At 44.8% G+C, this 26838-nt stretch overlaps 1 protein-coding gene across 1 annotated transcript in view; it reads right to left on the bottom strand.

Annotated features, from left to right (window-relative positions):
• The window catches only part of SPAG6 (sperm associated antigen 6), a 162419-nt gene that overhangs the window by 76149 nt on the left and 59432 nt on the right, over nt 1–26838 (bottom strand). Inside the window, exon 4 of the mRNA XM_066584994.1 lies at nt 17145–17328. Coding sequence (XP_066441091.1) covers nt 17145–17328 — 184 coding nt within the window. The remainder of the gene's footprint in view (nt 1–17144; nt 17329–26838) is intronic.

The raw sequence follows: 26838 nt of genomic DNA, 5'->3' as shown, positions 1-26838 counted from the left end.
GTGTTAAAAAATAACCATTGAAGGGGTTGTCCAGGGATAGAAAAACATCGCTGCTTTCTTTCAAACATAGCACCACCCTTGTCCATAGGGTCGTGTGTGGTATTGCAGTTCAGCTCCATTTAGGTGAATGGGAGCTGCAATACTAGACACAACCCACGGACAAGGGTGGTGCTATATTTGGAAGAAAGCAGCCATGTTTTTCTCACTCCGGGACAACTCCTTCAAAAACTTCATCTAGCTCAGCAAGGTAATAATATCCGTGAAACTTATTAAAATGTATTGGAATCTATGACGGCATTCTGAAGTGTCTGGGGGTTTAAGTATTTGCACGTTTGTAGGCTAAGTGTTTGCACTTTTATACAGGTCAATGATTGGGAAAGGAGAGCTCAGGCGAACTCTTACCCGAATATTGGGCTTTGAAAAAGGCGATACGGGCAGCACAAGTATCACTGATTCAGCAAACCGAACTTCTGTCTACAGACACAGCAGCTCTCCAGCTAGCTGACACGGCCGCCGCTATTTGCACTGCAGATGCCTAGAATAGATTACATGATAGATAACCAGAATACTGCAAGAAACCACAAAAGTGAAGCCCAAACCATAAGATGTGACTGGCAGCTTTCAGGCTGTGGTTTCTGCTCCTATCCTGTTTTGTAGTCTCTGCAGCACCTGTTGTGACATCCTGCCGCAGCGATCAGCCTTCAGGGCAGTCAGCTTTCACGAAGAATAAAAAGATACATCTAGAAATAGTCATATGTTAGAGAGAAACAGATCCCCGTCCGCTTCTCCGAGGTACAGAAATATCCCTCCAGTAACAGAACTGCAACGTCTTCATAGAAACAAACTTACATTCTGTTTGTAAAGCTCTGATCTTCCAAACAATGGAGACATTTATCAGATGTGCCGTTTGTTATCATATTACTTGTTGCGACTTTTTGGCTACAATCTAAGATTCACCTGGTTCTTCAAAATGTCGCACACAGCATGCTGAATTAGGTACAAATACCTTTCTTTCTCTGTGGTGTGAAAGTTTGGGAGAAATGTATTAAGTCCGGCATCTGTGCCGCAGGTTTAGTATGATTGTCCCCCTAGCACAGTGTGTGCTGAATATATGAAGAGGTGAACATCTCAGCGCATTCCTAGCACCTCCGTGCGCCTTCTCACAAATGTACACCTAGTCCTAACCAGGCGTACAATTCTGGCATAAATTATACGTCCACGTCCCCTTCCTACTAGCCTCACCCACTTTCGGAAAAGTGGTGGGGCCGGCTCAGGGGGAAGAAAAATCTCAACATTTTTGCGCAAACGGGCCTTGCACAAAAATTTGCAACTTTTTAAAGCCAGAAAATGGAGTAAAAGAATTGGTAAATGTGTCCCTTGTGCTGAAAAGATCTGTTACAGTTTAAAAAATAGACGTACAAGGTTCAAAAATCAGGTGCACAGTAACGAGACCAGAAAAAGTTGTATTTTAGGACAAAATCCAGTCGCAAAAGCTTTGATAAATTTCTATTTTTGTGTTATATGTCCAAAGCTCTCTAAGAAGTTAGCAGATGTATCCTGGAAGTCTACAACTACAGATGTAGCAAAGGTCTATAGGGGTTGTCCAGTTACAAAATAACTCTTTAAAATGAGATTCAAATGACTTAAAACAATTATTACATCCCCCTCCTTGGCTCCAGCGATCCAGCGCTGCAGCCCCAGGGAGTTCCAGTCTGTGCCGACAGCAGAATTCTGGGGATGATTGCAGCCTATCAGAGGCCACAGCACCAACATTTCAAGCTCCGGGCCTGTTATTCTAGTGCCTAGGATGTGAGCGCTGACGCTAGGAGAACAGGCGGTGACGCTCCATTTCGGAATGTTTACAGCGGAAGTCTGATGATCACTGCAGCCCCGAACTGGAAGACCTGCGGGGCTGCAGCGCTGGATTACTGGAGCCGAGAAGGGTAAGTAATAATTGTTTTAAGTCATTTAGTTCTCATATTAAAAATTTATTTTGTAACTGGACAAACCTTTGTGACTTGACACTTGGGCTGCCTTCATATGGGCATCAAAATCACACAAGATTTGTGTGTTGCAAGAGGAACAAATCTCGCAAAAATATGAACCCCATTCTTTTGAATGAAAAAGAGAAAGACAGTCTCCAGCCACAAATTACTGAGACAATAAAAAAAAAATCAGATATGCGCTTTCAATCATTGAATGCCTGTAATTGGTCCCTGTGCTCAGCCAATAAGAGGCAGCGCTTCCAAGAGGCGGGGATTTTTAAATCCCCGGACGGAGGAAAATGCTGAAGAACACTGCCAGGGAGCCAGAAAGAAGCGCCAGAGCCCCGACAGCGCTGTTAGGTGATGTATTATTTTATTTTTCATTCAGCTGGGGCTTATTTCCAGGGAAGGGCTTATATTTCAAGCCCTTCTATGAAAATCACTGTGGGGGTTGCCTGCATCCCATTGCTTTCAATGCTGTGGCTGCAGCGCCGGCCCCATTGTAAGCAATGGGAGAACATCGCGATCCTCTGCCAAAGCTGTGGCAGGAGATTCTTTTGTCCCCGCTGCAGTCCTGTCATCACTGAACACTGTGACAGTGCTGTCACAGTGTTCAGTGATGAGGGGACTCCCTGTAACATCACACAATGTTACGCAGAGCACGGATCTTCCTGGTGCATGCATATCCTATCTTTTGCAGGTGCAAGCATTTTGCACCCGTAAAAAAATGGACATGTGAACACGTTATAGGAAACCAATGGTTCTAACAGACGCACTTTGTTTTGCGCAAAAAAAAACAAAACGCTCGTCTGACTGAGGCCTTAATGTGCAAATACAATGTGCACATATCACAAAATAGACATAATACAAAAGTCAGGGAGAATGGTCTCTCCTAGTAACACAGACTCCGTGAAGGTTTACTGTATTCATAACCTTCACTGAGTCTATGTAACTATGCTTGAAAAAGGCTCTGGAAGGGCCGAAACGCGTGGCACTGTAGAGACTGTTCTCCTTGATTTTTGTATTCTGTCTATCTTGTGATATCTGCAGCTCAATAGCTTACAGTGGTTTGTGCTAAAGGGAACCTGTCATCACCTATAGTCACCATAAATTAGAGGTCCCTTTACACGAAAAACAGTAATTTAAAGATTGTACGACTCCTGTTCACACAGATCAATAGTCACTTGGTTTTCAGTTTTGCTAAAAAAAAAATGTCGTACATGGGACAACTACCACCGGAATCATGGTTCTCATGGGCCTGGTTTGGAGGAGTTCAGAGGTGTGCTCCCCATTCCCACACTGTCACCCCTAAAAGTCAGTGCACGGACAATGCAGAAGACTCATCCCTGCAGGCTGTGTGTAAGCACCCCTATTGTTCTCTATGGAAATAGGCTGACACAGCCTGCAGAGATGCGACCGCAGCACTGTCCACACGCCGACTTTCAGGGGTGACCGTGCAGGAACGGAGAGTTGGGTGAATATAGGAAGTCCATCCCTTTGGGACTTCTTGGGACCTGGCCTATGAGTACCATACCTTAGATTTATGCTGCACATAGCTGACGAGAAGTTCCCTTTAAGATAAGATAACTTGTTGCAGCAAGTTATAAAAGTTACTTTGTTGCGATTCTTTTGGCTGTATATACTGAATTTAAGAAAACCTGCAATGCGTTCAGGACAAAGACCCCTATTCTTAGTAAATACTGGATGCCTCCTATTGAGAAACATCAGGCAGAGCAAACTGGAAATGGGCACATGGGCAATCCAATTATTTCAATGGAAACAGGGGCTGAGGTAACTAGTTGAAGGTCCGACTGCTGGGACAACCACTGATCACCAAGACGCAGGTCCCATGTCCCTATGAAGACTTACAAATGAGCAGAGCAGCAGCACGTATGCTCGGCCATCGCTCTATTCATCCCACCCGCTGAGTGCTTCAGCCATCTCTCTCATTGCAGTGAATGGAGTGAGGGCTGGACATGCATGCTGCAGCTCCATTCATTTGCTAATCTCGCAGGGGTCACATGGCCCCCTGTTGTGTGGTGATCAGCAGCGTCCCAGGAGCGAGACCCCCACTGATCAGCTAGTTATCCCCTATCCTGTGGATAAGGAAGAACAAGCTCCTGCCACGGTGACATTTTAATACTGGCCTAAACATATACAGGCAAATTATTATTATCATTATTGAACTATACGCTGAAGGATTTGAACATTACCCAAGAATTATCAGATGCCTAAGCGTCCCAAATAAAGTTTTACTAAATTTTGAAAAGAAGCAAAATCCTAAAATTTCACAAACACAATATAGCCGATTTCGTATACTCTTTTTCGCAAAAATGCCTCGCTACCTGCGATCTTTTTGCTCGCATTTTTTTTCCACGACAAAAAATATATACTGCGTTCAAATCGTATCTGTAGGTCAATAGGGAGTCCCGCAACACGCTGCACATAGGGCACTTTTTATGCCTTTTTTACTTCACCTTCGGTGCCTTTTTTTAATTAATGGTGTTTTTGCAGCATGCTCCAGGTTTGGCTTTTTTTCCCCACAGGCATTTTCCCATAGACTTCTCTAGAAGTTAAAAAAAAGCACCTTTGTCTAAAAAATAAATAAAGAATAAATAAATAAGACACCAAAAACAACTTGTAAAACTCGCATGACGTACAAAGAAAAACACTGTAAAAACGCATGATGGAGGCCTACTCAGGATTTTTCTTGCTCTACCTAGAAAGGTTTTATCATACTCAGATGAAAATAATCTTAACCCCTTAGGGTGCCTGCACACGAATGGAATTTCCAGCGCGTTATTTTAGGCACATTATCTGCCCCAGACTGCAGCCAATATACTCCTATGAGGATCCGCAGTTGTCCCCAGACGGACGGATTTGTATTGCGTTTTTTCACGCGCGTGAAAAAATCTGCGACCTGTTCTAATTTTGGTCGGATCCTGCGCGTGAAGCCTACAATACAAGTCAATGGGTGCGTTTTTTCACGCAGTACATCCGCAGTGCAGCTGCGGATGGAGTCACTGGTTGCTATGACTACAGGAAGTAGGCATGGTAGGAAGCGTCCCAACACACAGCACAGAGCTTCACAGGCAAATTTGTAGAGGGAGATAGGTAGGATTTCTTGCCAATGCAGGATGTAAGAACGCAAAATCTGTAGTAATGAATTCCTCTTGTGAATTTTTTTGCAGTGACTGAAATAAAGTCACGTTGGAGAAGCGCCCGAAAAAAGTTACATGGATCAACCATGCCCACAAAGACATCTGCTCACCGGGTGAAAGCATGTTGCCAGAATAATGTAACGGTGCTCGCACAAGCAAGAGGGACAAAACGGAGTCTGGGTGTTGGTTTTTAAGCTGTTTTCCAAGGAATGGGCAGTTCTCTAGGGGTTGGGTTTACAATAAGGGGCGGCTGCTGGTTTTTCTGCGCGTTTTTTTACGCGACACATCCGCGTATATCCGCGTGTAATTTTTCACGCATCCGCACCTATCCGCAAGCACATTTAGGTACCATACGCGCGTGAAAATCCGCTAGCGGAATCCGGAACGCTCGTGTGCAGGCGGCCTTAGTGACGAAGCTGTTTGCGCCTTAATGACCGGGCCAAATTTTGGAAATCTGACATGTGTCACTTTAACATAGAATAAGGGTCGGGTCACACACACAAAAACAAGCTTGTATTTGCAACAATGCATTCCCTATGGTGTGTGCACATGTCTGTGCTTTACAGACGTGTGCCTGCAAAGATAGGACATGCGTGCACCATTGGGAATGCACGCATTGTTTTCAATGGAGCCGCGGCTGCTGCCGGCGGCTCCATTTAAAACAATGCTCTGCCAGCACCCCTGAATTGTTTTTTCCGGGAAGGGCTTTACATATAAGCCCTTCCCTAAAGAAGAAGCATTTTTGTGGAAAAAAAAAAAGGAAAAAAAATACTCACCTCTCTGTCGCTGCCATGACCCCTGCAGGCATGAAGAACACATCTGCCGCATGCAGCAGATATTTCCTTCATCCCCGCTAGTTAAAAGAATTCCCTGCTGCTACACATGTCAGCTGCGGTAGAGAATCCTGCTGCCGGCATCCCCGTCATTGGATTTCAGGGAAGGGCTTTAAACATAAGCCCTTCCCTGAAAATCCAAGAAAAGTAGTGTAAAAAAACAAATGCATACTCACCTCCCTTCAGCTGCCGGGGCTCAGCCGCGACTTCTGGCGCTGTCCCCGACTCTGTAGTTCTCGGCTATCAGCAGCCAGGGATTTAAAATCCCCGCCTGCTGGTAGCTCTGATTGTGATTGGCTGAGCGCTTCAGCCAATCACAATCAGAGCAACCAGCAGGCGGGGATTTTAAATACCCGCCTGCTGATAGCTGAGAACAGCAGTGCAGAGCTGGGGACAGCGGCAGAAGTCGCCGCTGAGCCCCGGCAGCCGCCAATGGCTTTTCAGGGAAGGGCTTCATAAGGCTTCCTGCGGGGATTAAGGTCCTGCAAGCTGAGGACGTGACAGCTCCATGCTGCCGGCACCCGGAGGTAGCCGGCAATCTGTAGCTGTCATCCCGGACCGCGGGACCCCCACCCCGATCACATGAGGAATTTACCAAATGCCAGCGATCATATAAAAGTCAATAAAAAGTTTTTAAAAAGTTAAAGATTCATAAGCCCTTCTCTGAAAAGCCATTTAAAAGTAGTGTAAAAAAAAAAAATTGAATACTCACCTGCCGGGGCTCAGCCACAAGTGCCGCTGCTGTCCCCGACTCTGTAGTTCTCAGCTATCAGCAGCCGGGGATTTAAAATCCCCGCCTGCTGGTAACTCTGATTGTGTGTGATTGGTTGAGCGCTTCAGCCAATCACAATCAGAGTTACCAGCAGGAGGGGATTTTAAATCCCCGCCTGCTGATAGCTCAGAATAGCAGTGCAGAGCCGGGAACAGTGGCATAAGTCGCAGCTGAGCCCTGGCAGGTGAGTATTGAATTTTTTTTTGTACACTACTTTTAAATGGCTTTTCAGAGAAGGGCTTATGAATCTTTAACTTTTTAAAAACTTTTTATTGACTTTTATATGATCGCTGGCATTTGGTAAATTCCTCATGTGATCGGGGTGGGGGTCCCGCGGTCCGGGATGACAGCTACAGATTGCCGGCTACCTCCGGGTGCCGGCAGCATGGAGCTGTCACGTCCTCAGCTTGCAGGACCTTAATCCCCGCAGGAAGCATGTTTCTATGTTCTCAGGGATTAAGGCCCAGCAGCTAGGACGTAAAAAAGCAATGGGCTGGTCACTAAGGGGTTAAAGGATTACTATGTAACCGTGGTTCTGTAATGTTTGTATTGTCTTTCTGTATCCCCCCTGTCTATGTAAGCACTGCGGAATATGTTGGCGCTATACAAATAAAGTTTATTATTATTATAAAGGCAAGGTCCAATATACATTTTTATTGTAAAAACTGGTCCCCCATGATTGAAAATAACAAACTGGTCATACTCGCCTCTTCTAGCTACTCACAAGTCCCCCACCAATAGCTCCGCTGTGATGCGTTGCTTACAGACTGCAGCAGCCTGTGTACTGGATATCACAGGCTGCTGCAGCCATGTATAGAGCTCAACTGCTGAGCTCCATCATTGGCTGTAGCAGCCTATAAACACTATGTCAAAGCGAAGACCAGGAGCTGCTGGAAGGGGACCTGTAAGGAGCCGAGAGAGGCAAGTATGAGCTCATTTGTCAGTGTATAGCATTCCTCACTCTCCACCCCACCATACCGGGCACATCTCCAGCCCTTTACCTTCTGTATCACCCCACTACTTGTAGTATGTAAGCTCGTTGGAGCAGGACCCGCACCCCTACTGTTTCCATCAACTGATTACTATGTAACCGTGGTTCTGTAATGTTTGTACTTTTGTCTCTCTGTATCCCCCTGTCTATGTAAGCGCTGCGGAATATGTTGGCGCTATATAAAGATTATTATTATTATTATTTTACATCATTATTTCTTACATTCACTACATGCCATTTGTAGTAAAAGAGAATAAATTACCTGTGATGCCTCTGAAGCGAAGCCCACCGATGTTAGTGATGAGGGGGGCCTTTGGGCCCCACTAGCTTATGGGTCCCTGTTACAATTATGACCTCTGCAAGCCCTATTGGTACTCCACTGGGTATTTCCGTATTCCGATACCACTACGCATCCACTGTGTGGGTTTACCAGAGTGACTAAGAACTATCTGAATGCAGACTTAAAACACATTTTAGAGCGGTCGTCTCATGAAAACAGCTTTTTTCCGAATGCTGTAGAAATTTCTGCAGCTGTTGTGTTCATATGAATGGGACTTGCAGACAACTAAGCGCATGAAGGAGTAACAACTCCATTCAGATGTTTGGAACAGATTATCAGACACAAAATAAATCTTTAGAGTGTGAAAGCTCCACAAATGTACATCCTAGTCAGAGTAGAAAGCAATGAGAGTCTCTCGCCCTGACAGACACGGCCCAGCAATGCCTTACATGGTTACCAATTCCATGACTTCCATCTAATACCACAGCCTTTCTATAGGAGCTACCAATTCCACAGGTTATAACAGCTGATTACTGGGGGTTTCTGAAGCTGGACGTGCATCAATCAACTGAGCATCAGGTGGCCTTCAATTTAAAGAGGTTTTCTGGGCATTTACTATTGATGATCTCAGGCTTTACTGTTGATGTCCTCAGGATAGGTCATCAATAGTTGACTGGCAAAGATTCACCACTCAGGATCTCCGCTGATCATCTGATCCTCTGGCCCACTGTCAGTGCAGCCAAGCCAGACATCAGCTGGAAGTGTAATAAAAAGTGCTGCGCTCAGCAGAGGCCGCTGGATGCCTGGTGAAGGAAGCGCCAAGAGCACTAAGACTTCAGAGATGAGAGGGAGCGTGGGATCTTCTGTAATCGGCTGCAGAATCTGCACTGATGCTGTTTTTTGTGGAAATACTGTGGATTTTGCAGCAGAATTTTCCACTGTGGAAGATGTGCAGCATTTTCTCTACATGTAAACAGACCCTAAAGATGGGTTGTCTTGTTGAGAGACTTGCAAAATGTAACAGCATAGGTGGAAATGTATCAAATAGAGAGCTGTAGCAAATGTAGTAAAAAGAAGTATTAAAGAGACCCTACAGTTTTAGGCCAAAATTCTGTCCTGACACTGGAGGGGATTGTATGCCAGCAGTTGTTATTCTCTTCCCTCCCTTCAATTCTCCGGTTCCGGGTCTTGTTTTAGGCAATCCAAGATAGACGATGGGATCTTTAGACTATCTAAACCCCACAATGCATTGGTAGTGTTAGATTACCAATGTACTATATCTACTCTTTGATTGGCAACAGCTGCTCACCTGATCAGCACTGGCCAATAAGAGAGCAGTGTACATAACAAGTTATAAAACAGCTATAGCCATCTTGGACAGCCAAAAATGGGGCCTCGAACTGGCAAATTGGAGGGGTGGCAGAGAAGAACAACTTGACATAATATACCCCCTACCCTTTTAATCCATGGAACCAGAGGGTGGCTTTTAGTCTGTAGGACTTTTTGGGCAGTAGTGTATACAAGTATATTCACATTCTCTGACAGCACGCAGTGGACTTAAAGGGCTATTCTGGTGATGTCAAAGGTGTTTTCTGTATATTTCTTTTTTATAGATTTGGACCCCCAGCACCACGACATCCGACAGGTGACATCACCCAGCTAGAAAGCCGGATGACGTCCCATAAATCTGTCATGTGGGCTTCTTACGGGAGATCACTGATGATATCCCTGTCCAGGGATATCATCAGTCATGTCCATGTGACTGCTTGAACCACAGCCAATAGAAGACCAGAGCAGCACCGAGTGGCGGTGGCGGAGCAGCATGCTGCGGGAGGTTAGCATTGGTGTCTGTGTGTATATATATATATATATATATATATATATATATATATATATATATATATATACACACACATATATATACATATATATATATACATACATATATATATACATACACACACACACTATGTGTACCCCCAGTATTTGGGACACTTAGAAAACCCATTTAAGTTATCCCCAACCTGCAAGAGAGGGGATAACTAGCTGTTTGGTGGGTTTCCGGCATTGGGACCCCGAGCATTTGCCAGAACGGGATTCCTGTATTCCCTGAAAGACTGGCAAAATGAATGGAGTAGCAGCTTGCATGCTCAGCCATTGCTTCATTCATTTCAATTAGTGCACCGGAGATTGCCAAGAGCTTGAACTTGACTATTTTGGCGCTCCCATTGAAATAAATGAAGCGGTGGCTGAACATGCATGCTGCCAATCCATTCATTTTGCAAGTCTCTCTATGCACACACGGCCCCCCGCTCTGGCGATCGGTGGAGGTCCCAGCAGTCAGACCCCCATCGATCCCCTAGTTATTACCTATCATGTGGGGTTTTCAGAGCCCCCAAACATTAGTGAAAGTGGGTGTGGACACATAGCGGGCTAACCCCCCCCCCTCCATAATACACACATCACGTAGTCCGCTGCTCCCCCACTGCCTCAGTTTTCTATTTACATTGGCTGCGGTGGTGATGCGGGTTGTTTACCCACGTGACCACTGCAACCAAATCGGAAACCGACAGGGACCTCATCCCTGATGTCCCATAAACCTGCCTCGGGGCTTCTACATTAGGACAGGTTTATGGGACGTCACCAAGCCTGCTGGCCGGGTGACATTAGCTGTCAGATGCATGGTGGGACTCAAACTAACTCAGAAAACCCCTTTAATGTCACTGGTATATCCCTTTAAAAATGTTGAGAAATTGCACACTGATTAAAAATCCCCTTAAAATGCCATCATTAAGCAGCCTGGTGCAAACGTCTGCTATTCCAACCATTCCCCGCAAAGAGCATATAACTGAATGAAAGTAGTGATCAGCTGGCGGGTCAGACAGAGTCCAGCCATGAGCCACTTCCATCTCACCACAAATGTTCGCGACAACCTTTTCAAAAGGGCTTTACACTAATTACAAAACATGAGGCTATCAAACTTCCCCGTCTATCCACCGAGGAATCAGATTGCTAATGTGAAAGGAATATATTTTATGTGCTCATTGGAAGCGACCGGATGTAACTTAGAAGAGGCTTTCCCTACAATGGGGGACTGCAGACAGTAAATGAACATTATCTGATGGATGGACCCAACGGTGATGTCATCTGCACAAAGGCTCCTCGCCATCAAAGCTTCCAAATGGGCGACCTTAAAGTTTCATAACCAAGGAAAACCAGACACAAGTGTATCGTCCTTTATGTCAGGTAACTGATCTCACGCTGCAGAGCGGCCCTCAGTCAGGTGGGTTTATCCTTATTCATGGGGGAGAAAATAAAGGAGCCGTCTGAAATACAGGAGGTCGTTTCCGGGCTCGAGACTGCCAGCTACACCTCACATCTGTCTGTAAAACAGTCGCTTTAAGATTATGTGCTTTAGACTCCGTCACACAATTATTCTTTAGAGGTTTTAATGCTTATTCGAACAAAACACTAAATTTCAAGCATTTTTCATAGCGAGTTCTGAAGGGTTTTTCATATCATTTTTTTTATCTTGTTATATTTATAACTTTTTTTAGCATTTTTCATCTCCTATAGTGAAGTCTGTGGGCAAAAAAAAACTGAGTATGCTACATTAAATAAAATAAACCAAAATAGAAAAAAGAGCCGTCACCCCAAAACACTACAAAAAATACAAAAAAAACAAAAATGCTTAGTGCGGGCTTTTCAGTAATTTGCTGTAGACATCCGCTTAACCTAAAAACAAAGACTCTACAAAACGCTGTCTGTGAATCCCGCCATAAAGGGGTTTTCCAGGGAAATACTATTAATGACCTATAAGTCATCAATAGTTGGTCGCTGTGACCACGCCGCTCAGGATCCCTGGTGATCAGCTGATCGCCCGCTCCACTGTCAGTTTAGCAGGGTCAGGTGTCATCATTAGGGTCAGAGGTGGAAGCATCATAAAGTGCCCCACTCCCATCAATGGGGCTGTGTGAGGGCTCGCTTTTTGTGGGGTGAGCTGTAGCTATTACTGCTATCATCTTTGGGCACACAGGACTTTTTTTATCACTTTTATTCCACTCTTATTGAGAAAAGGGGTGACCAAAAAAAAATGCAGTTCTGGAATGATATTTTTTTAAAGAATTAACTGTGTGAGACAAATAATGTGATACATAGATAATTTGGGCTTTTCAGACCAATTGTGTTTTTTTATTGTTTAAACAGTTTTGTTGGAAAAACAGGAAAAGGTTTATTTTTTAATAATTTGTACCTTTTTATCTTTAATAATTTTATTTGACTTTAAACTTATTTTTTTTAGTCCACATAGGGCACTTGAACCTGCAATTGTTTCATGCCTTCTGCAATGTACTGCAATACTTTAGTACTGCACTTTTTTGTAATTTTAACGTTCACATATTAAGTCTTGCAACAGGCAGGGCTTCATATGGTTAAATACATAGCGCCCTCAGAGCTTTACTACGCCCAGGGCTACCATGGCAACCATCGGCTTTCCACGACCACATCACGGGGAGATGATGGAGAGTAAGAAGGCGGACCCTTCTGCAGCTGACCGCTCACATGCCATGGTCAGGATTGACAGCACATGTCAACTGTCAAACGGCTGTGAATGGAGCTAGCTCTAATCAACAAGTGTCAGTTATTTCAAACAGCTAGCGCCTACTCAGTATGCAGCGGGTTGGCTCCCAAGCCCATTTCAAACCCAACCTGCATGTCTGTGTCATACATGTATGTCACAATGATATAAGGGTTTACAGGAGTTGTGTCATCCAATGAGCTCAGCAAAATCAACTGGCTCAAGCTTTTCTCTGCAGCGTCCAAACAAAATGTAGTGTTACATGCAGCTATTCCGATGATATAAGAACGACCTGAGTCTACCAGAATGAGATTTCCTTTACTGTCATCTGTGGCCCCACGAAGTAAGAATAGGTGGAGCAGGTAAGAAGGGGTTGTCCAGTTGTAAACTATTGATGGCTTATTGTTAGGATTTCGCCGCCTGGGACCCCTGCCGATCAGGAAGCAGACAGCTCTGTTCTCAGTGCAGTGGCCTGACTTGGTATTACAGACAAAGATCCCATTCACTTTAATGGGAACTGTGTCTGTAATGCCAAGTCTGGCCACTGCAGTGGGAACAGAGCTATCTGCTTACTGCAGAAATCAGCTCAGTGCACAAGCACACTGGCCAAGCAAACGACCCCTTTAAGAAAGGAGTAGGACTGTCAGGGTGGTGACAGCCACAACACTTTCTATGGGGCCCATTTCCTTTTCGCAAGAGGTGCAGCAGAAAAAGAAAAGTTGCAGTAAGCCCCCTTTCATGCCTGGACCTCCTGTGGCTCTACTGGACTGGACTTCGCTCACTGGTGGATGAACTGCAGGAGGTCTGGGTGTTGCGGTCATAATACGGATGCCAAAATGACCTTGAATTACAGATTTGTGAAAGCAGCCTTATAGGCACGCCGATTATCAGGTTTATTTCAACCAGTCATTTAAAACAAATCCCCGTTTTCTGTGTTTATTTGACCTGATATTATATACTATGTTTAGAAATCTCAGGACCTACTTGCCTAGTTTTTGTTTTCTTTATGGAGAGTTGACTTTGAGTTTTTAGTCAGTCATTCAGGGTTTTTTTTCCGAACATTCCAGACAACGTTCTATAGTCCATATTGATATTTATGTATGTAGCAGGCAGACGTGGAAATGAGCAAATGTGTCCTTCTCATTTATTTCTTGTGAACCAAAAGCCTTTGTGTCGTTTATTTTTTTTCCATAGAGTGAAATAATTTCCCCTTTACGTTGGTCATATTAACAAGTACTTCTGCTTGTGCCGTGTTGGCTGGCGCTCAGCCAGCTCTGTTAGCGGGTACGGTCGGCTCGCACAGGTGTAGAACCTCTGGAGAGTTTCAGAATGTTGTATCACAGAAGGATATAATCACATTCAGTGACCTTTGAACTGTGGCAGAGCAATTCTGAAAAGCCACAGATTACCATAAATACCCCCGGCCGACTGTATAGAGCAACAGGTTTTTTTCTCCTGCAACTGCACAAACGAGATTAAGTGTAATCCCTCTGTTTCTTGTAAAGTTCATATCCAAGTAAACCCTCTACCCAAGAAAACCACTTCTGCAGTCCATCAACTAAGGCTCGCCCAATGGATTTACGGCTTGTTGCATTAGAACTGCAGTCTTCCATTAGATAGAAACTGAACATCTCTGCTTCCTATAACAATACCTCCCATTGTAATCCTCCGTGTCTGTTAATACTGACGGGTCCTGGAGAAGGAAAATACATCAAAAGCTAAAATAGTGCTGTGTTAATATGTGCCTCTCACTCTCTCTGTTAAAGGGCCAGTGCATGCTTCAGCCCTCTCTCTTAAAGTACTTGTGCATGCTCCAGCCCTCTCTCTTAAAGTACTTGTGCATGCTCCAGCCCTCTCTCTTAAAGTACTTGTGCATGCTCCAGCCCTCTCTCTTAAAGTACTTGTGCATGCTCCAGCCCTCTCTCTTAAAGTACTTGTGCATGCTCCAGCCCTCTCTCTTAAAGTACTTGTGCATGCTTCAGCCCTCTCTCTTAAAGTACTTGTGCATGCTTCAGCCCTCTCTCTTAAAGTACTTGTGCATGCTTCAGCCCTCTCTCTTAAAGTACTTGTGCATGCTCCAGCCCTCTCTCTTAAAGGACTTGTGCATGCTCCAGCCCTCTACTTGTGCATGCTTCAGCCCTCTCTCTTAAAGTACTTGTGCATGCTTCAGCCCTCTCTCTTAAAGTACTTGTGCATGCTCCAGCCCTCTCTCTTAAAGGACTTGTGCATGCTTCCACATTCTCCCTTAAAGGGCCATTGCATGCTTCCACATTCTCCCTTAAAGGGCCATTGCATGCTACCACCTTCTCTCTTCAAGGGCCAGTGCACGCTCCCTGTCCACCTCCAATCCTGTCACAGCAGATCTTTTCCAGTCGCCTTCCTCTCCGCATGGAGAATAATGTAATCCAATTGCCGTTGTATTGTATCTATTGGAAATCTGCCTCTACAATTAATCCAGTCGGCTCACCAGTAACCTGCTTAATAATAAGGACAACAGAAGTGATTGCGCAACTATTTCCCAATCACTCTTACACCGTGTGATGACTGAATGCTATAAGGGTAGGTTTATGTAACATATAGGGGATGTTTCCACGTGGCGTAAACACTGCGGATCATCCAGCAGTAAGTTGTAATTAATGAACTGTGTTTTTACAGCTCATTGGTTAGACTAAAAGAATCAAAAGCATAAAACAAAAATACATGTTTAGTATCGCTGCGTCCGTAAAAGTCAGATCTATCAAAATAATGATTTATTTACCCCTCACGGTAAACATCATCCCAAAAAAAAAATTAAGAACGACAGAAATGCTCTTTTTTTGCTCATTCTGTCTCCAAGAAAAAAATACAATAAAAAGTGATCAAAAAGTCGAATGTATTCCAAAATGTACTAACGCAAACTACAGGAAGTCTCACAAGAAATGAGCTCTTGTGGATGGAGAAATAAACAAAGTTATTGCGCGCAGAAAATGGCGGCGGAAATTTTTTTTTTTTTAAATTAAAATAGTACAGCAAAAACAAAAACTACATAAGTTTGGTATCATAGTAATCGTACTGACCCATAGAATAAAGTTATCATGTCCAGCGATGGCGATGGATAAATAAAGCAGTTACGTTTAAAAAAAAACAATGCTTGGTCACTGAGGGGTTAAATAACTTGACCATGAGACGTATCGCTATTATTCAGTTTTACCAGCAGGATTTAATTTTACAGAAACATCAATCACTTTCTGCTACGAAAATGTAAAAACATATTTGTCGCACAGTGTAATTATTGAAGTAAAGCGCCCTAAACCAGTCATACTAAATGTTTACATGGAGGTAACTCAACACACAACATTAACTGCTTCCAGGATCACCAATGTACCAATGTAAATGTTGCATGTTGAAACCATAACACTATGGAAAACTGCTAATTGGCTCCAAGGGCTTCATAATGTCACCCAAAAGTAATACAAAATGATTGAAGAAAGCACAGAACTGATACAGAGAACTCAAGTCCTTAAGGCCCATTTAAACACAACGATTATCGCTCAAAATTCGCTCAGTCGTCTTTTGAGCGATAACCGTTGCGTCTAAATGCACAGACATCATGCAGTTTTCGCGCACGATTCGTTCTTCGCTCAATTCTAGTTTTCTAGAATTGAGCAATGAATTCTTATCAGCGATGCAGACTGTTATCACAGTCAGCAGTGCTGATAAGATTATCTCAGCTTGTGTCCTGCTGGTAGTTCACAGCAGGACATGAGCTGTAAGCATGGAGAACTGTGCAACTGTTTACTTATGCAAAACAGCTGTATTGTTCGCCGAGTGATAGCGGCGGTGTCCCTTTTTCACCTGCATAGCTCTTTAGTAGCTACTTACTTACTATAGACTATACAAAGATGATCGCTCAAAACTGTCACTCAAACTGTCGTTTGAGCGATTTTTGAGCGATCATCTGTCAGTGTAAATGGGGTCTTACATATAACAGTCAGAGAGCTGCTGGAGGATGTAAATCACTTTCTATGGGGAGGACAGCAGCTTCTCCAGGGTCTGTACAAAACACAAGGTATACCAGAAAATACCAAAGAGCCGCATCAGGTGTCCGAAGGAACTGCTCAACCTGGTAGAGGTACAGGACATGTAGTGCCACTCTGTACTGTAGAGGGGCGCTACTAGACAGGGTTTTCACCTGTGAAATGTCCATCTGATTGGCTGGATTTTCCAGCATGGACCCCAGATCCGGACTGTCTGTGACATTAAATGAACATGTTGTGTTGAAGCATACTTCTACTTAATGTAACCAGTCCAGTCACTTCTAGTCAAGCATATCCGGATGCGTTAGGTCTATTATGTAACCCTCTATCCTTCGCTTTGCTAGTCTGTATTTATCATCATCTTCACGGCTTTAGCGTCTGATAGAACAGCCATAAAGGTCAGGCTGTGCAAATCCCATCATTATGTTAAATAGCAGCAGCCCGGTCTGTTGTGAATCATGGTGTAACTATAGAAACCGTTTACAAGCAACTCTTTGCTATAGCAGGCATTTTCCTTACTGCATGCATACCTGCGTTGTGTCGGGCGACGTAGCCAAGTGCCCAGGCGGCAGCTTCCTTCACCCCAGGGTCAAAGTCTTCCAGGCAAACGACCAGGGCATCCACCGCCCCGCAATCCACTACTGACTGAGCCAACGGAGGGGAATGTTTGGCAACTGCTCGGAGCACAAATGCTGCGGCTTTCTTATAGAAGCGCTGTTGGAAGGAACACAAATGTAAGTTATTACGTAAAATACAGACTGCTTTGGGCGGGCATCACCCTTGTGTTCTGTTGGATAAACTTAGATTTTTTATATATTTTAGGCTACAACTTTTTTAATCTACTCTACAGTTTTGCTGGGGTCTACTCTGTTCTTGTCGGAGTTTCATTAAAGGCGAGTTCACATGTTGCGGTCACGGACCGGCCGTGCTGGCAATCAGATTTATTGCAAATCTGCTCAGTTTTCAAATTGGTTCTTATTAAAGGGGTTGTGCCAAGAGTGTATCCACACTTCATGTGCCCTCTTAAGGTATATGAACGTCTCTGTACAGGCCCCCCCCTTCAATCTCCTATTACCAAGGCACTATAATGCTCCTTCACACTGGCGATCCAGATATCGCTGCAAGAAAATCGCAGTTAACGCACAATGTTTTTACTGCTGCCTCCGATTTCGCCACGATTTTCTCACGAGAAAGACAATAGAGGTTCTAGTGTTAAAAACGCATCACACGAAAGACAGTAGTTCGTACTTTCCAAAATCATAAAAAGGAGGCTCCATAGGGAAACAAAGCGCAGAAGGATAGGACATGTCGCAATTTTTTTCACGCAACATCGCAGGAGTGAAGGAAACCATTGAAGAGCATGGCTTTCATAATTCTGTGTTTTCACTCACTCTCACATCGCTCAGAAAACACGCGATTTTCTCACCAGTGTGAAGTCCCCCTAAGAGTAGCTCCTATTCTCGCCGACCATGTGCTATCCTTGTTTTACACACAAAACTGCTGACAAATCTATGTAGCACCTGGGAGGCATCATGCTTTTAAGGTCTTCGACAAGCAAAGATGGCCGCGCCGCTTCTCTGACTACCCGATGCACATTGTAGATTAGAATGCATCCATGCTGCCCTGCTGGCCAATGCCGCTCACGTGGGCACCACTGGCCAATCAAAGCAGGGTATGGGGTCTTAAGGCCCTTTTGCACGGGGCAATTATTGTGCAAACCCTTCGTTAGATCAAGCAATTTGCATGATAATTGTTAGGTGAAAGAACAATCAGCAATGGATCGCTATATTATCGAAGATCAGATCCTTCAAGCAGACCCCAAACTCATCATTGGTCTGCCGCTGCATGGTTTGGTTAAAGAGGCAGTTGTTCATCTATGATCCCCGGCCCGCTCCGCCTCTGTTCACTGAGCGATCGTCACTCCCGTGTGAAGGCATTCCGTGTAAAAGGGCCTTCAGGCTAATGATGTACACTAATGCACAGTGTGTATCAGATAGTCAGAGAAGCGGTGCGCTCATCTTTATTTGTTTAGGACAGGAGGGTCGCTTTAAAAGTTATCAGTCTCCACATCAGAGCCGAATTCAACTCTTAACCCCCAGAAGGTGCCCGTTGGAGGTGCACTACAAGCAGGACGTCTTCCTCCAGTGCTCCCCCTCTCTTCAGGCAGATGATTGACACCTGTAATGATCTCCTGATTGGACACTACAATTGCTAATCATTGCTATAGTCATCTGATTGGACAGAGAGGTAGAGCAGCGGAGGAAGCATCCCATCTGCAGTGCACTTGTGGTGAGCACACACCACGAATTAAAAGTTGAAGTTCACCGTGATGCCGCTGCTGACAGCTTTAATAAATGTCTGATGCCTCCCTGCATCCCGGCCCCTGCACAGATCTGTCAGCAGGTTTGCATGGGCAAAACTGTTGAAAGGATCCCTCTAGCAGGTGAGATCTTGGAATATCAACAATGAAGAGATAAAATGAAATATTGCAGCTCCTCGAGCTCAAATCGCATGGAGCGCAAGAATGGGTTTTGGCTTGGAAAGCTGCCGGCTTCCTAAACGGAGCAGCTTGTTATACTCTACGATGCCGAGTACAGACATTCGCAGGAATGTCTATAATAGCAAGCTGATAACACAGAAAATCATCTTTTCATTCATGCCTAATATCGTGCATGGGTTGTCATGGCTACAAACAATTATTTAGTAAAAATTAATGATGCAAATTATTTTTCATCAGTAAGCGAGTCTACTTGTAGGCGCGAGAAAATCGTTGCAAGCATGGTGCATTCTGATAGGGATTATATTTCAGACTGTTGGTATGGCTACATGCATGGCTGTTCGTATTCATTGAATGACTGCCAGTTATACACTGCTCAAAAACAGAAGCAAGCACTTAAAAGGGGTTGTTCGGTTTTTATATGAAAATTTTAATGGCAGGTGCCATTCAGTGTTACTATGTCCTCAGTCATGGCAATCCAGTACTGCGGCCGCACGGTCCTCCCGCCGTTTGTTGTGGAAGATGATGTCACTGAATATAACCTGTCTGCAGCAGCCAATCAGAGGCCACAGTGCCGCCACCCATTCCCCTGGCATCATCACTGACATCTGCCACTCAGAATCCCTGCTGTTCAGCTGATCGCTGGGCTACTGTCTGCTTGGGCAGCCCTGGAAGCATAAAGTCCTGTCAACATTGCAGTGGCTTGATTTGGTATTACAGGCGCAGCCCATTGAATTTAATGGGAGCTGTGTCTGCAGTATTAAACCAGTCAATACAGACAGCGTTTTCTGCTTCCAGCACTATCAAGCTGGCCTGGCGATCAGCTGATTGGTAGGGATCCCAAGCAATGAACTTCCATCAATGAACTATGGATGACCTATCCCGAGGACAGGTTATCAACAGTAAAGGTTCTGGATAACCACTTTAAAGCTTACCTGAGCTTTCAACAAGTTTTCTGAAATGCACCAGGTTCTCCTTACCCTCACTTGCTCTTGTTTGCACCCTGCCTCATGTCTGTAAGTTCTGATTTTCAGGTAGTCTTCAGTTGCATTCTGCCAGTTGTTCACTGTCCTGCACTTCCTTGCCTTTATGTCCCATGTTGAAGCATTGCGCTGTCTCTGGTTTAACCATGAGGGAGGCAGTATCTGAATGCCCGCCCCTCTGCTTTCCAAGGATGATCACACACTTAGAGACATTCTAGCCAAATAGTTAGTAAACCCACTAATTGTGTGTGTGTAATATGTGCAGATACACAGACACACACCTACGTTGTAACAGCAGGAAAGGCGGAGACTGTGGAGATCCTTATCACAGTGTCTGCAGATCTGTCAGTCTGTAGCCTGTGAGTGCTGGGGAATGGCTTGTGAAGATAGCCCCTCCCCCACTGCAATGGAAACATCTCTGTCCTAGTTACTAAGAGAGCTCTGTACTCAACGACAGAGAATGGATTATAGAGACTGGATCGGAGACCCCTAGTGGCAGCCAATTCAAACGATGATTTACTGTGGTAAAGCAACAACAATTTTAATGCACGTATATTACAGAAATGATGAGACTAACACAAGCCGGTAGATGAGAAGTTACCGCTCCTTTAAGATTTGTGAGCAGTACAGTTGTCACTGGCCGTCATCTTCTTGCTTAGTTTTCCATGCAGCAGGAAAAAAATTGAATAAAATCCATTTTTTCTTCACTTTTTATGTGTCCGCACATTCAGTATAATGGCTGGTTAACCTGATCAAACAGGATCAAACCACAAGCTGCTCATGAGGAGATTTGTGTGCGGAGAGTAATCTACTTTACCAACAAGGCGGGCCTGAGCGGGGCAATTACGGAGTCCGGCTCTCTGCAATGTAACGATTCTTCCTGCAGCACTGCGAAAAGCCATTAGTCAGGTAGTAAAGAAAATATTCGGGCATCACACGTTGTCCTCGCTAGCAGAACTACTGATCTTCGGTCTTCAGAGAACGTTCTGTGATTTTTTTCTCCTGCTGCTCTCTGCTTCCACCAAATGATTATACAAGTTCATGTTTCATTTCAATTGCTTCTTTGTCTCAGCATCCAAAACACTCGGAGCAAGGAATAAAACAAGGCCGATCTTGTTACAATGCAGATATGTTAACTGTCTGGGTTCACATATTCAATATTTTCTGCTTCCAACGTTAATTGCTGAGCCAGCTTTTTTGACAACTAAGCTGCTTTGTGCGTTTTAATGCCGCTTTTGTGCTGATGGTGATAATTACAACAGTTTCTATTGAGGGTTGAGCAAGTAATTTAGGAATAACTTTTCTAATGTTATGGTGGGTCTGCAGCGCATACATTATAAAGGACTAAAGAAACACAATTAGTTATTCCCAACTTTCCCGTATCCTGACGCCATGGCCCCTGCATTTTTAGCTCTTAGAGGCTTCTCCTGCTGCGGAGACTAAAGTTTGTTACAACAGGTGGTCCCATCTTCGGAGGTCAGCTGAGTGTGCGATACTTGGCAGTCGCAAAAATGCCTTCAAACACATATCAGCACTTATAAACTACATTGACAAAAGTATTCGGACACCCACCAATCCTGTGCTGTTACGTGAAGAGGATAAGCAAATCGGATGTGAGAGCATTAGGTATAAAGGAGAGGATGGCACAGGAGATCCCAATACAAAAACCATCAGATGCCCCAGGTGTAGAGCTGACAACGTGGTCTGCTGGTGGGATGTCACCAACCAATCAGTACGGGACATCACAGCACTTTTGGACCTTTCAGAGTCCACGGTTGGCCATGTTATTGGGAGATAGAGACCATCCGGTGTGTGCGGTGCAGCCACGTTCATAGAGACCACATAAACTGACAGAAAGTGGACAACAAAGCCTTGTACCAGCTGTGAAGACATCACACAGATCATCTGCCGAAACACTCGCTCAGGAGCTCTCACGGGCAATTGAGACAGCCATTAGCACCAGAACCATCCGTAATGAACTGCACATGAATGCTTGCCATGAATGACACCTGTGATGGTGCTTGGAAAGTTGTTTTTGATTTGTGAAAGCAAGTGTTGTGGACAGCTGCATCATGATACACCTTCTTCAGATCGGATGGCTGCACTTGGGTGTGGTGGTCGCCTGGAGAGCAATTTCTACATGACTGCATCATCCCAACAGTGAGTTTCTGTTTGGAAGGATTAGGGTCATTGGTTGTAATGAAGTCCACCCTCAATGCCAATGGCTACAGCGATATGTACAATGTGGCATCACCTACCCTGTGGTAATATTTTGGTACAGCTCCGCATCTTTACCAACATCACTGAACACATGCAGTATTGAGGCTTGGTTTGTGGAGCAGAACATCTGCAAACTTCATTGATCGGCCGAAAGTCCAGAACCCAATCCCATCAAACATCTTTGGGACAAACTAGACCACCATATCTGTACATGTGCCCATCATTCCCTGCACTCCCATCTGAAGCTATCCTCAAGGAATAGAGGCAAATCCCTCCACACATCTATGGGAATTTGGTGGAAAGCAGCCTTGAAGGTTTACTGCAGTCATTGAAGCCAAAATCGATCAAACACCATGCTGAAACATGTGAATTAAATCGAATCTGATCACCTTCTAATACTTGAGTCAACACAAAATCACAAAATCAACACTTCCGTCGGAGGAGCAAAAATGGAATGGTCTTTCCAGGCCCACATGGGAAGAAGGAAAAAAGTAGGTATAGTCTAACATTGCACTGTGGGGATTAGTTAGTCTGAAGATTGCATTGGCCACCTTGGACAGATGAAAACTGAAACTGGGGGATCAGAATGGCAGCAGAGAAGAACAACTGTAGGCAATATATCCCTCTTCCCATCTGGTCTCGGGCCAGAAACCCCAAACTGGAGAGACACTTCAAACAGCCAGTTTCTTTTGTACTAAACCCAAGAGCGTGTCCCCTTTTTCTTCTCCCCTTTTCTATCTTGACGTTTGGGGCCTATGGATTTTTACAGTGTAATATTACTGCATATAGTGGAAAGCAAAGTCCTGGCTGGTAAGATTGTGGACCCAGGGACAGTATTTACAACATGGCATGACGAACCTGTAATACGGTCACCCAAAAGAGCTCTATATACCATATTTACATCTAAAGGCTATCACATCCACATATGTTGGCTGTCATGGCTCTTCAATAGCAGAATACATAACCATGCAGCTTACAGGGAAATAAGGGAGGGGGAATGGGGAGTATTTTGTCAAGGTTATAACTCGGCACCTTAGAAGTAATTAGTCTTGACTTATTTATTCACGCAATGCAAATCCCTCTAGGAAATGTTTGCATTTTGTCTCCCCGAGAGTCTCTCATTAATCTCCTGAGACACAAGATACAAGTTTGACAAGCATCATACGCACAAGGCATCTGGACCTCCATGTCACGGGATGCCATTACTACATGATTTACTTGTGAGCCGGGATACAATTATACCCTGATGCAATAAGAAGCTGTGAGTCAGAACTGATGGCAGCTACTAGAAATCTTTAGCTTGTCCAACTACCTTACCACAATTAGCAACCGCAGAATTTGCAGTCAGTTTTTTGGCAGCTGAGCAGCATAAGCAGTTGAGAGAACTCCCTCCAGATAATAGTGCACTATCAGCCGCTGGTGCTCCGAGTCTAGGAAGGTGTTACCTACATGACACATACAGTATTTACAGTACAGCTCTACGTCTGCTCTCTAGGGAGCTACCCAAGGAGGAGATTAAAGGTGTTTTCCAGTTTCATGCAAATATAACTTACTCATTGCACAATGGAAACTCCTGCAGTTTCCTAAGGCCAAGTTCACACGTGCCGGACCCATGCCGGCTGCCAAGCTGTAGCTACTAGAGATGAGCGAGCACCCAAATGCTCGAGTCCGCGTTATTCGAGTTGAGCTTTTCGTAAAATTCGAGAGCTCTACTCGAGTAACGAACCCCATTGACTACAATGGGAGACTCGAGCATTTTTGCATGTGGGACACCGGGTGCCGAGCTTTATTTTTTCTCTCTCTCTCGTTGCGGCAGGGAGGAGCCAAAAACTGGGGCGGGGTCGAATACGGCTTGATGCTCGTTCGAGTAACGAGCACCATCGAGTGCGCTAATACTCGAACGAGCATCAAGCTCGGCAGAGTACGTTCACTCAACTCTAGTAGCTATGCCTGTTAATCTTTACCTCCAGCCTAGCAGCAAGGTCTGAAGTGAGGGAGAAGTAGGCTGAAATCCTGCTTTTACCAACAGAAAACTTCTGGCAGAAAATTGGTAAATTTGACTGGTCTTTATTAGTGTAGAACCAGCAGTAAAATGCATTTAAAGGGGTTGTCCCGAGAAAGCAAGTGGGGGTAAGCACTTCTGTATGGCCATATTAATGCACTTTGTAATGTACATCGTGCATTAATTATGAGCCATACAGAAGTTATTCACTTACCTGTTCCATTGCTGGCGTCCCCGTCTCCATGGTGCCGTCTAATTTCAGCGTCTAATCTCCCGATTAGACGCGCTTGCACAGAAGGGTCTTCTCCCTTCTCTTAGGTCTCGGCACGAGCGGAGTTCTGGCTCCGCCCCCTTCTACTCGTCATCGCGTAGCTCCGCCCTGTCACGTGTGCCGATTCCAGCCAATCAGGAGGCTGGAATCGGCAATGGACCGCACAGAGCCCACGGTGCACCATGGGAGAAGACCCACGGTGCATCGTGGGTGAAGATCCCGGTGGCCATCTTGGTAAGGTAAGTAAGAAGTCGCCGCAGAGTGGGGATTCGGGTAATTACTAAACGTTTTTTTTTTTTTAAACACATGCATTGGGTGTGTCTCGCGCCGAACGGGGGGGGCTATTGAATAAAAAAAAAAAAAAAAACACGTTTCGGCGCGGGACAACCCCTTTAAGGATTGTCCCTGCAAAACAGGACCGAAGGGAACTCAGCTTCTCTACTGATGCCTGATAATTGTTCCTTCCCCTTATTGTGGTATTCCAGTGATGGGACTTTTTTTGTTTCATCCACCCACTAGATAGGTGAAAACTAATAGATCCATGGGGATTCCACTGCTGGGATGCCCACTGATCCTGAGAATAGGGCACCCATGCCCCCCTTGTTTCACCTTTCAAGATATATTGTCCCATTTCTGTAGCCTGGCAGGGAATGGGCTGCTGGTCGCACACCCATCGGCTCCAATTCTCTCAATGGCAGTGGCGCAGGCAGATGGCCAAGTAAGGTACAGCACCGCGGTAGGTATCTGTCTGGCCCATTGAACTGCATGGAGCAGACAGAGATAGTTGGCACCGCTCCATTCATTTCAGTGGGGCAGACAGATAGCCAAGCAGTGCGCTCCATTATCTGCCTAAACCATGGAGAGGACTGGAGCCATTTCTACGTATATGTGACAGCAGCTCTATTAAGCGCTACACTACAGAAATGGGACAATGTATGTTGAACTGTGGAATAGGAGGGGGTCCTCCATTCTCAGGATCGGTGAGGATCTATCAATTTTCACCCATACAGTGGATGGGGGGGGAATAAAAAAACAAAACATCCCTTCACCAGAATACCTCTAAGCAGCGATATGCTGTCTACTTTCCAGCTTATCCAATGAAGGCGCACTTTGCCTTGAAATGTGTTTTATTGCTTGTTCTATACTAATAAAGACCGTTCAACTTTACTAATTTTCTGCAAGAATTTCTTTTTGGAGGTTGCTCCATGTATCAGACTTTTTATCCAGTGTCTTACAGTGCATTTCATGCCCTCCATTCTGGGTGAGCGGACCACCTGGTTGGCAGCACTGCCCTTTCATCTCCAGTTACACTCTCAGCTTCAGGCACCAACTTGGGTTTGCTCCACCCAATTCTCATGGAAAAGAATGGAGAAGCATAGAGTCTAGATCACGTGAGGTCATTATCCCCTCTACTCTTCCTTAGTCAGACCTCATCTGGAATACTGGGTCCAGTTCTGGGCATCTCACTTTAATAAAGACATCGACAAGCTGGACAATGTTCAGTGACAAGTTACCAAGATGGTGAGCGGTCTGCAAATCATGTCCTATGAGGAACGGTTAAAGGATCTGGGAATGTTTAGCAGAAGAGAAGGCTGAGAGGAGACTTAATAGCGGTCTACAAATATCTGAAGGGCTGTCACAGTGCAGAGGGATCAGCCCTATTCTCATCTGCACAAGGAAAGACTAGAAGCAATGGGATGAAACTGAAAGGGAGGACACACAGATTAGATACTAGACAGTGAGGGGGATCAATGAGTGGAACAGGTTACCACGGGAGGTGGGGAGTTCTCCTTCAATGGAAATTTTCAGAGGCCGGACAGACATCTGTCTGGGATGATTTAGTAAATCCTGCACTGAGCGGGGGGTTGGACCCGATGACCCTGGAGGTCCCTTCCAACTCTACCATATTAGGATTCATCTGGTTCTTTTACCAACACAGGCTAAATCTGCTGTTCCATACCTACCCCATGCTTTACACTGCTGTTCTTCCTGCGGAGAAGCTCCCTAGAAGGTTAATGCATGGAATTCCAATTAAGACCTAAAAACAACATGATGCTATAAAATGGGTATCCGCTGTAAGTAGCTGGCGCTCACAATCTAGAGCAGGGATACTCATCTAGTTTTTGTACAGGTCAACTTACCTGGGTCTAGCATCAGGTGAAGGTCCAGCAAACCCAGGTAATAGGGGCTAAAACACAGCGTAGAATTATAATTCCAATAACAGGAATACCAAAGTGTTCCAGGGTTTTTC

Source organism: Eleutherodactylus coqui, chromosome 12 (assembly GCF_035609145.1).
Source record: "Eleutherodactylus coqui strain aEleCoq1 chromosome 12, aEleCoq1.hap1, whole genome shotgun sequence".
NCBI classification, from domain to species: Eukaryota; Metazoa; Chordata; class Amphibia; order Anura; family Eleutherodactylidae; genus Eleutherodactylus; species Eleutherodactylus coqui.
Note: the sequence above shows the minus strand (reverse complement) of the source record. Positions and strands in the feature narration are given on the sequence as shown.